Source organism: Anneissia japonica, unplaced genomic scaffold (assembly GCF_011630105.1).
Source record: "Anneissia japonica isolate Jap-2015-1 unplaced genomic scaffold, ASM1163010v1 scaffold3334_len1275209_cov185, whole genome shotgun sequence".
Lineage (NCBI taxonomy): Eukaryota > Metazoa > Echinodermata > Crinoidea > Comatulida > Comatulidae > Anneissia > Anneissia japonica.
In genome coordinates this window covers 1228961-1241040 of record NW_022738561.1, presented here as the reverse complement: position 1 = coordinate 1241040, position 12080 = coordinate 1228961, and the positions used below count along the sequence as shown (strand labels likewise).

The following is a 12080-nucleotide window of genomic DNA, read 5'->3' as shown; positions in this document are numbered from 1 at the left end:
TACATACACTTACATATATACAGTAAAACATCGATTTTACGTATAGTCGATTTTACAAATGGTCTTACCGGAAAAAATGTCAAATTGCGCACATTTTACAAAGTGATAATGTATATTTTTCTTATTAAAATCAAGTTAGTTGTATTTATTTATTAATCGAACTACCAACGCAAGTGTCATCGGATTGAGCGCACATATTTATGATGACAAACAAGAGTGTTGGTGTCGGCAACTTATTGACATCGTGAATGCTAAATATGATCGCGAAATGCATGTTAACAACACGATTCGTCAGTCTAACAACTAGAAAGAACACTTTAGAAAGGGCCATAAAACACACAGATGTTTGAATAATATTTTGTTAAGTGGAAGAATGCCAGCGATTAACATAATTTGATTTTTATCGAAGATAAATTCGGCTAGGCTCTAGCGCAGTTGACGACGCTTCTGCACTGTCGTTTCGTGCCAGGCCTGGCCGCTGTCAGCCTATCGGGGCTCAATGGCAGGGGCTAGGCCTAGGTATTGGAAACTGACACTTAATCTAGTTTATGAATTTTTCAATTTACGAACAGCCCTTGGTACCAAGGGGTACGTTTAAGTACAGAAATGTTGACATTTCAACATTTAAACCCATGATTTGACAATATAATGCGTGACTTAAAAATATATAGTGGTGGTTCTAGAATTTTGTCCAAACTAAAACTACAGTTTGGTCAGGGTCCCATAATAAAATTCCTGGTAATATTAATGTGGAGAGTTTTTATAGTTTGGCCAAGAATTGTGTTTATTAGACCACAATATTAGGGATTGGCAGTGAAAATAACGTTATTAATATTTTTTGTCCAGTAACCTTGTTGTGGCATCGGAAATGTTGGTGCTCGGGTCCAGGCCTGTCTGACAATAAGTGGATTGATGTAGCCCCAATATGTGTTGTAATCTAAAGTATTTCTGAGCTGTAGTAATTTTATATATTGTATGTTTCTTTCACAGTTCAATGTGATGCATCTTGCTTTAGCTGCAATGCTTTTGGGTGCCTGGTATGCAGAGATTCTACACAAGTCATCCAAAATGGCCACTGCATTGATCGATGTGGTTTTGGCTTCTATCAATCTACACAGAATGCTTGCTTACGTAAGTCTTTGAAGAGTGTTACTAATTATTTATTATGTTATCTGCTAAATCGGAATGTTATATTTTATAAAATATTTTTTAACGAATTGTTGTTGCTATTATTACTGTTTGTTACCAACTTGTTAATGTCAATTTAAAAATAAAGCTAATTATAACATTTGGGATTTTTAATTGAAAATACTACTGCTGGTTTGAGCTGGGCCATTTCAGCTTCACACCCCTATCTGCCCAATCTATTTAAAGGTTCTTAAATATGCCACTGTTCTTTGCATAAACTTGCAAGTAATTGTCAATTTTATGGTTTTTACACTACAAATTCTGTAAATCAGAGTTTTTTTTGTTGTCTCACTGAAAATTGATGAACTTTTTGGATCTGTTTCAGATTATCAGTTTTTAAAAAATATATATTAATAATAATAATAATTTTGAGAGGTTTCTAGATTAATGAAATACTTATTTAATTTATTCCAACAGCTTGTCATGAGTCATGTGTTGAATGTTCAGCTGGTACTGAATTTCACTGTATGACCTGTCAATCGGGGCTAGTATTTAAGTGGGGGCAGTGTGTGATCAGTTGCGGACCTGGCTTCTACCAGCTTGATGGTGAATGTGGAGGTAAGAATGCTCAACAATTAAAGTGTTTGTATATTAGTTCATGTTGCTTGTACGCTACTCATATTATGAGTTATTGAAGCCTTAATCAGGTCAGGTATTCACTGTCAGAAACTGTAACATTCGGCTTATGTTATAATTTGAGAGGATGGAATACATTTTATTAGTATTTATCACTCAGGGTTTATAATAAATAATTTAATAATGTGTTTTTATAACAATTCAGACTGTTAGTATTTGGTTCTCAATAGTATTAATCTATTTTCTATCTTTTTATTGTCTGCATTATGAATATATTAGTATGAATTATCAAGTTCTTTTGATTATGATTATTTGATTGTATATAAATGTGTATATATATATATATATATATATATATATATATATATATATTTAATCTTTTTGTAAATTATAATTTTTGTTATAATTTGTATCATCAATTGAGCTTGTTCAGCCAATCAAATGTAATCTGTTTAAAGTATATTATCCAATTACATTTGTGTATTAGAATGTGATTCAAGTTGCCTGGAGTGTACAGGACCAACGAGATCTGACTGTGTTGCATGCAGCGACTCATTGGATGCCTCAAGAAGACAGAGGTGTATGACTGAGTGCAGTGATGGTTATTACTTGTCCAATGGCTTGTGTGTTGGTAAGTTTGCCATTCACATTTTCACTTAATATCATCATCATCATCTCAACATCAACACTATAATCAACACATTGTTAATGAACATCATCATTGTTGTTCACAATCGTCATTTCCATCATCATAATTATCTATGTCATCATCATCATCATCATTCATCATTCATCATTATCATCTCCCTTAACATCCTCAACCTTTTCATCATCATTTTACAAAGACATGTGCTCAACCAGCGCATAAGGATAATCCCTACACTTATGAAGGATGCACTGAGTTATTTAAACAGCATAAGAGCTAGATGTGTATACAGGACCTTCACTTTGAAGTCCTTATCTGAAAAAACCTGGTTCTACCTTGAACAGAATCCTGAATGAAGATGGTGATTCTTGTATTTGGTTTATTACATACCGGTATTTAAGCAAGTGCTGCAAGTAATGTAACACAGTGTAATAATCTTTTTTTTTTAAACAGAATGTGATGCATCATGTTTAACTTGTTTCTATGATGACCCTCATTGTCGTACCTGCCCTGATGGATACCTGCTACAAGAGGGCGTCTGTGTAGTAACTTGTAGCCTCAGGTTCTACAATGCGGGCGATCTTCGTTGTGAGCGTAAGTAGTTAAGTTTTCATCTAAATGATGTTTGGATTGATTTTGATAATTGTATGTTGGTCTTTAATATGCTAAGTTTTCTATAGTATTTTAGGCCCCATAAAAAAAAAAAATTAAATCATCATGTTCACATGCATAACTTTTGTCAGAATCTCAGAATTTTTAAAATCTTGATTGATTACATTCATACCTAGATCTTTGCTAGTATCTGCAAATGTCTTCCTTGTTTGCACATAGGCAAACACCATATTTGGTATTGTTGATGACTTAACCAAATTGAGGATTGATTTCAATGTTTCAATGGTCAGAATATAGAAAAAATATTAACAATACAATTCAAACAATTGAAAAAGTAGTTAAACATGTAGGTATTTGAAAAATGTCTGGAAATAGATCTGTTGATACTCGTATCATGACTGATCATGTCAGCATAAACTTGTGGTTGCTAGTGGTTGGAATAGTGATGGTGTCCGGCGGGGGATAGATTTACCTTTAAACTGTTCTTAGGCCTAGATTTTTTTTTTTTTTTAAGAATTAATTATATTATTATTTAAGAGAGTTACATGGTAAAGGCTTTTTTTTCCAATGTAATTCCTTACATCTCATTTTCATATTTTCATTAATTTTTTTAGACATACTTTAAATTTTCTATTGTAATCATAATACTGTATATGAATAAGAATGTGAATTTGTCAAATAAATAAAAATCGAAACTAAACAATTAAACATTAATGTATGTTAAAACAGCTGTTTTTAATATAAGTTCATCATCTGGTACGTTATTTGACTGTATCTTTAATAAAGCAAGAATTAACTGAATATTTAAAACATGCTAAGAAATAATTCAGTACTACTACCACAAACAGTATTAGGCAACTTGATAAAATTCTTAATGATACTGTACATCACATCCACAGCATGAAAAAATATTCAGTTTTATAATGATTTTGTGCAGTCTGAAAATATAGTTTATTTCATTGCATACAAAACATATTATATCCGGCAACTCGTGTATATAAACATTGTTGCATCAATCGTGTAGGTCTAATTATTCAGTACTACTACCACAAACAAGGTATTAGGCAACTTGATAAAATCCTTTATGATACTGTACATCACATCCACAGCATGAAAAAATATTCAGTTTTTTTAGCCTGACCTCTTTTCTGAATTCTTCATATTCAGGACACGATGGTTCCAGTAATTTTACGTCAAGTAAACCTAGAATATTACAATGTTAATTCTTGAATAAATTAATATTACCAATATTAATAATTACCGTATATATGTAACATACTTTATATATAAATATAGACATATATCAAGGGCGTCAGAAGCGGTCCGGCTGGTCCGGTTTTGGCCGGACCAATAATTTACAACACAATATCGTTTTGTAAGCCAAATTGTACTTTCTCTGACGCAACCTCTTCTTTTTTTTTTACAAAATTAAATGACCAGACTTCAATCAAAAAATATTTAAACCAGTCAACCTCGTCTACCCACCATAAGCTGTCCCGGGATGGCACCATGATTTTCCCTACGGGGGAAGAGGTCCCCGACGGGGGGGGGGTGGTTTAAATGTATGTTAAAACGGTTGTTTTTAATATAAGTTCATCATCTGCTACGTCATTTGACTGCATTTTTAATAAAGCAAGAATTAACTGTATTTAAAACATGCTAAGAAATAATTCAGTACTACTACCACAAACATAGTATTAGGCAACTTGATAAAATCCTTAATGATACTGTACATCACATCCACAGCATGAAAAAATATTCAGTTTTATAAGAGCAGCTTAGCTCAGTTGGCTAATCTGGTGGTAGCCACTGTGTGGAGATCTCTAGGTCCCGATTCAATTCCCATCGCTGCCTCTCCTTGTGTTTCAGCTAGAGGGCCAAAATACAAGTTACAATAGTGCACCGTCTTTTGGATGAGACGTTTAAGCCATTGGTCCCGTTTGCATTTATAGCCCATGTGCACGTTAAAGAACGCAGTACACTCTTCGGGAAAGAGTAGGGGATTGTCTCCCGGTGTACTGTCCAATCACCACCAGAAGGATTCCACTGGAAATAAGTCTTCTTCTAGACATTCGTGGGCTATCCTTGGTGTTTACACCGAATAAATCCAATCCAATCCAAACCAATAATGATTGTAAAAGATAATATAATATTGTGCAATCCGAAAATATAGTTTATTTCATTGCATACAAAACATATTTTATCCGGCAACTTGTGTATATAAACATACATTGTTTTATTGCATCAATCGTGTAGTTCTAATTACAGGCCATAATATAACCTGTCACGCTAACAATGATTCGTTTAAATTCCATTTCTCAGTGATGTGGAAGTCTCCGGAGAGATTGCAAAACTTCAATAAAGAAACCTTGAAACAATCCATTTTTCTGCGTGATTTGTTAAACCTCTAAAAGTTTGTCTGGGCCTTACCTATAGGTCGGTAGAAATTGTCTCTGTAAATGTAAAGTTTTCCTGCGTAATACCGGCAAGAATACAATGCCCTGTACGGACATAGGCCTAGTTTATTAAAAAAGGGTTTTCCATCGGGATCACCAACCCCACCCCCTCCGCCATGGGCAAGGTGAGGGGTGGGGTGTCGATCGTCGTATTTGGCCAGACCAATAAAAATTGCTTCTGACGTGCCTGCATATGTATAAGCTTCTTCCATAGACATAGATTCTTTTTCATTAGCCATGTCTTGCTTATTGTAGTGAGGTAGTTCTAGGCCTACACTCAAGCAAGCTGTCTTAAACAAAGCTTCAGTTATCACTCCTAACAGGCCTTGATATAAGCAAAAAGCCAAACGAACAATGTTAGCATGTACTCAATAAATTAAATGAACCTAAATGTATACATAGGCCTGCTGATGGTAGCTTGATTAAGATCTGGGTTAGATTGCCATATCGAGGAAAGGCAGGTGAATCCATTTTACGTAGATGCATAAAATAATAAAGAGGTAAAATTCATAACATTATGGCAGTACAAAAATATCTCTCATTTTATATCTACTAAAGATCAAACCCCTAAGGAATATAGGAGCTCTGTTTATCATTTTAAATGTCAAGGGTGTAAATAGTGATTATACTGTTAAGACAGATAGATGCTTAATAACTACACTTAAAGAACATTCTTCACGATCTGATAGTGTTATAAATGATCATATACAAAATTTTTTGAGGCATTCTCATATGTTTTAGGTTTACAAGGTATACTTAAAAATGATAATGTAACCTGTAATGTAAGTAATAAATTAGGTTTAATATTTTCTAATACTAACATTATTGACAGTCCTCAAAATTGGTCTATACTATTGTTTAAAGAAGCATTTGCTATATGTGAGCTACACCCATTGCTTAATAATGGGCTGAAAGCTTCCAAGGAGATTTCTTTGTTTTTGTAGGTAGCTTCGATCAGTAGGGTAAGAATGCTTTGATTTTTAGTTTATTCATAGCTATGCCACCAACTAGGGGTAATGTTTTGATTGGTCAAACACTTTTGGTATTTGTGCATATAAGCTTGCAAATATGGATAATTTTTCATTCCTGATGATGACATAAATTATAATTGATGTTGAAATATTGAATCCCGACATGATGGCTTGCATTTCGATACTTGGAGTATGTATTATACTATCTTAACAATGTTAGCAGTGGCTAGAAAGCTTAGCCCTTTGTCTTAGATCGTAGTAGACCATGTGTAGACCTGCTTGATTATGCTTCCTTGACCTGCATGGTGAGTGTACAAACTGGGCTTGAAGTCAGATTGATATGGCTAGCTTCTGAAACAAACTTATGATAAAAAAGACTCGGACTTTGAAAGTCAAGTACTCCATTAAAATCAGCTGATATTAACCTTTCTGTTAATGTATAAATACTTTGTCTGTGTGAATAGAAACCTGTAATTTTGAGGGAAGAAAGGATCACAACAACAGCTGTACCAACTAATGTTCTTTTTGTATCTGTTATGTACAGCAAAGTCCAAGATATATAATTTTGTTTATTTTAATAAGTCTACATCTATGCCTGCCTGACTCTGTAAATGTTGTAGTATTGAGTAGTACTGAGTTTTGACATATTGAATCCATCTCTAGGACTTACCACACTTTCTAGAATTAAGTGAGGATGATTGAGGTTTGTGCGACTGATAAGTGTCGGCCACTAATCCAAATCATTGTCACTCAATTTCTTTGCAATCCCATGTTAATTTGTGACTTCCTCCAATCTAGATGGCCGATGATTGAGGCCACCTGAAAGGATGTACTTAACATTTTATGTAGCATGATAGGATTTACTTAAAGGAGTAAGATTTTAAAATCAACAAAATTACTATAACTCATTAATTCTATGATTCATTAGTTTTTAATAAATCTACTAACTTTTTCCTTCAGCTAGAACGGCATCAAAAGCAATTTTGAAAGAGCTAGCTAGCTTACAGTATGCTGCACATGGCAAAATTATCAGTAAATGTTTTTATGTAACATCCTGAATATATTTTGATGAAAATGAATCAAACTCACAAATGAGAGTAGGATATTTATGAATGTGAATTGGCCTGAAATTACAATTGTATTATTTTTTATTTTAACTGTCTGGATTTCAATTAATTCAAATTTTGTCAAATTTTCTTTTTGACAAAAATTTTATATCAGACTTTTGTCATCGATATTGTATGTATTTTTACAAGGTTAATTTTCTTGACTCAATTGTCACTATGTTTGTTTTAATTGAAAATTCTGGATTTCAAATGGACTTTCATATAAACATGCAAATGTTTCATATTTTTTGTAATTAAAAGTGTCAAAGGGAAACATATAAGTTCTTTTTTTTTTTGCAAGTATTCCTGCTCTAGGACTAATGAATTATATTAAAATTACACTTACATGTATAATCTGATCCAAAGGTTCAAATTATTTGGTGCATTCGGAAATGTGTTTTAAAGCATTTCAATTAATATCATTAACTTCCTCATGAGGAGAACTTATTTATAGTTTCGGGAGTGATTATTTGTCATTGTTGCAGCTTGTAGTCATCAATAATCCCCCTCTCTAGGCTCCTTCCTTATCTCTTTCCTCGCTGCCTTGGATCTTTTCAGGACATTAAAGCATATTTTATAACTCTGTGAATAGAATTAGAAATCAATCAGTTTAAAATGCTTAAGCTCATGCATTTTTCATCAATATTTAACATGGATATCCTGTTGCAAAATTATGAAAATTGAATATCTATGTAAAGTACATACAAATACAAGAACTGTATGCAAAGGCAAAAGCTGTATGTAAGTGCAAAAACTTTATACAAATACAAAATGTATATAAATGCTATATGCAAATATACAAAGATTTACAGATTTTGTATGTAAATTCCAAGACTGAATGCACATACAAAAATGATCAATTGATTGTTCATGTTCAATATTATTAAATTATTATAACAGAACTATTTTATAGGTTCAAATATGTAATGTGTTTATATCTTCATTCATTTCACACAGTTAACATAATAATCATGTAGTCAAGCACAGTTTACAACAGTAGTTCAAATGCCAGCGATTGTAAAAACAAACAACATATACTCTATTCATTTGTGCATTTAAATGGACGAGTTATTTAACCAGTTTTTTTTTAAACAGATATACGGTAGAAAAGCACTTAATTTGTTATACAGTATCAATTTTATTTTTAATACTGTTTTGTATAAGGAATGACAATACGGTAGTTAACTATGTGCCACTCCTCTAACACAGTTAACAACGAGCCTAAGGATGGATTTTATCAGCTGTATAAAATAAAACATGATTCTTACAAAACAACTGTAAGGGGTCACACATTTAAAGAGCATCTTTATTAACCCTCACCTAGCATATGTATTGTAAATAGCGGGCGAATCAAAAGCTGTCTGCGGCTACGTTCAGACTTGGAGATAAGCCAAGCGTATGTTGAGCCTGGCTCAAGATTAAGCCCGGGTTAATCTTGCCGAGTGTTCAGACTAGCCAGACGCAAGTATCTGCATATTAATGAACCGTAACCAGGAAACGAGTTTCGAAACATTGCGCTCGAAACGTACTCACGCTCACAGAACACGTAATTGAATGCTGATTGGTCATATTTTTACCCGAAGTCAACACAAGACCCCCCCCCCCGCAATGATTAAAGCCCGGCTTAGAAAACATGGTGGCATGCCAGGCCTAGTTACTATAGGAACACAGCCCGGCTTGAGATTCCACCTAGTTCAGACTGGCAAGTGGATATACCCGGTGAGTTTAGCCGGGTTTCTCCACCAAGTCTGAACTAGGCCTGAGTCTTTCATTCAGCTACCTGCACCTGTCGGTCTTCCCCTGGAAAGACTTCCTGTATGCTGCCATTTTCACAGGACCGTGATCTTTCAGACATTTCTAATGTTGCCTTTTCCTGTTACTTGATTGTAGAGTTGTTTTCAAGTGTCTCAGGTGTGTTCCCTCTTATGCAGAGAGCCCAGTTTTGCTTTACCAATGCATGTCCATCCAAGCGAAGTTAATATGGCAATTGGTTCTTACCTCCTGTATCAAGTACATGAGTTCTGCTTGGTCTGCTCCTGTCAGTAAATCCATATGATTGTTCTTTGTCCCTATTTCCTATTTCCGGGAACAGAATGTTTTCAAGCGTTTTTCAGTGCTCCAATTAACTGTCTGCATGTTTTCTATCGTGTAGGTCCATATGCTTTTCCTTGTTTTACCATCGAGAATACAGACACTGAAATTGACCAATCAACTTGTTTTGCCTTTCTTTCAATCCCTAGGTCTGCTGCTATGTCTGAATTTAAGTAGAGCTCTTTTGCTGCTAGCTTCATCAAGAAGGGCATTTACTTTAATTGTTTTTTCACCGTTACATACTAATATTGGTACTGTCCTGAGAGCTACGAATTAACTTTCATGACACGCCTTGGTTGCAGAAGGCGTAGCCGGAGGAATAGAACTGGAGAGTTTAATGCTACTTTTCCTGACAATGTCAGTGTGGCCCAAACGCTAAGGAAAGAGAGACGGGCACTCTGGCCTGTGAGCCCATAGCTTCAGGTTTTGACCTTCACCTGTAGCTGGAAATAGTGTGTTGTTTTGGCCACACTGTACTATTTTCTGGAATGTTAATATTGAGCTCAGTCGGCTAATCTGGTGGTAGCCACTGTGTGTGTGCGCTGAACCGTGGAGATCACTAGGTCCTGGGTTTTATTCTCATCGCTGCCTCTTCTTCTGTTTCAGCTGGAGAGCTAAAATACAAGTTACAATAGTGCACCGTCTTTCGGATGAGACGTTTAAGCCGTTGGTCCCGTTTGCATTTACGGCCCATGTGCACGTTAAAGAACGCAGTACGCTCTTCGGAAAAGAGTAGGGGATTGTCTCCCGGTATACTGCCCAATCACCACCAGAAGGACCCCACTGGAAATAAGTCTTCTACTAGACATTCGCGGGCTATTCTTGGTGTTTACACCAAATAAATCCAATCCAATTCAATGTGACAATTCTTCATCTAATTCTTTTGTTTTCTGACAAAGACTTTGCTTGTGGACTACCACTGCTAATGTACAGAGATCTAATAGGAGTAGTAGGCCTAGTTAGCATTACAATTACCCTTTCACAGGCTGCTAGTGCAAGATATGGTATTTTCTACTGAGTTTTCTACATACTCTAATTGGTCCTCGTACTCACAGGCCAATCAACACTCTTCTGAAAATTTCCTTGTTTCAATTCTCTTAACTTCTCCAACAATATCAGTGGGGTGACTTGTCCATCGTCAGTGGATACACTAAGTGCTAGGTTTGCTTCTTCGACAAGCCCCCGAATATACTTATCTCGTTTTCCTAACTGTCTCCTTAAACTGCTTAAATCATACCTTTCCCGAGAACAAATCTCTCTCTGGCTACCATAAATGCTCCAGAGACTATAATTAAATGACCTTCTGGAAGAAAGTTGCGTAATTTCAACAAATTTAATTTATTTTCTTTTTTCTTGTGCTCGGTTTTTTGCTGGGTTTCAATAATAACCCAGTATATTCGCCCAACACCACGCCGTCTTTCCTGACGTGATCCTAAAACATTTAAAAAATGCTGCCCTCTATAGTTTAACAAATCCAACTTGCTATCTCAACAACACTATGCAAAAACATAAGTTAAATGCAATACAAGAATTTAATATGCAAATACAAAAGGATTATATGCAAATTAAAACTATGCCATTACAGTGATTATATGTATATGCAGATGTGAAAAACTGTATGTATGCAGATTGTATGCAAATACAAAGTCTGATTACAAATGCAAAGATTGTATGCAATTTAAAAGATGATGCAAATATAAAGACTGTACATATTTCAAATGGTATTGCAAAAAAAAAATATTCTAAAGTACAAGCATCTATCATATTGAATCATTTAAAAAAACAAAATAGACAAACAGATAATACATCAAGTTACAGTACTTTCATTTGAACATAGTGGAATAAGTTTATCAGGATTTTTTTTAACTATTTCATATACTGTTTGGTTTTATTTCTTTTTTATTACATTGTAGTTTTTATTTTAATAACGTAAATTCTTTTATAGCTTGTCATCAAAGTTGTCTTTATTGTCGGGGTCCGGATGCAGATCAGTGTAGGGGCTGTGAAGTTCCATATGTTCTATACAGCAGTCGCTGTATTTCTAATTGTTCCTATGGCAACTTTGAGCAGTCTGGTGCATGCAATGGTGAGTGTTGATTATCCGACACGGATTGTTTTTTTCTTATCAGATATTGATAACATGGTTGGTGCTCTCTTATTTTTTATAACCATCTCATTTTAATCTCTAGGAACCGATTATTATTTTAAGTATTAACTCTTTTTTTCAGTAAGATAACAATGAAAATAATTTTTAATATAATAATAACTTATATTATACAAAATATGTATACATTTTTTTAATTTATATTTTTAGTTCCTATGCATGTAATGCAATAGGAACTATTGTAATCACTCTTGCTATTTCCTATGTTTTTTTATTGTGTGTAGTGTGTATGTGTGTGTGTAGACATTTATGCAAATGCGCATGCGTCAA

The 12080-nt window shown here is 34.4% G+C and overlaps 1 protein-coding gene across 1 annotated transcript in view; it reads left to right on the top strand.

Moving 5' to 3' along the window:
• The window catches only part of LOC117117629 (extracellular matrix protein FRAS1-like), a gene marked incomplete in the record, with an annotated part of 121841 nt that overhangs the window by 31421 nt on the left and 78340 nt on the right, over positions 1 to 12080 (top strand). The window contains 5 exon segments of the mRNA XM_033261997.1: positions 991 to 1131; positions 1606 to 1746; positions 2252 to 2395; positions 2864 to 3004; positions 11592 to 11732. Of these exon segments, the coding sequence (XP_033117888.1) occupies positions 991 to 1131; positions 1606 to 1746; positions 2252 to 2395; positions 2864 to 3004; positions 11592 to 11732 (708 nt within the window).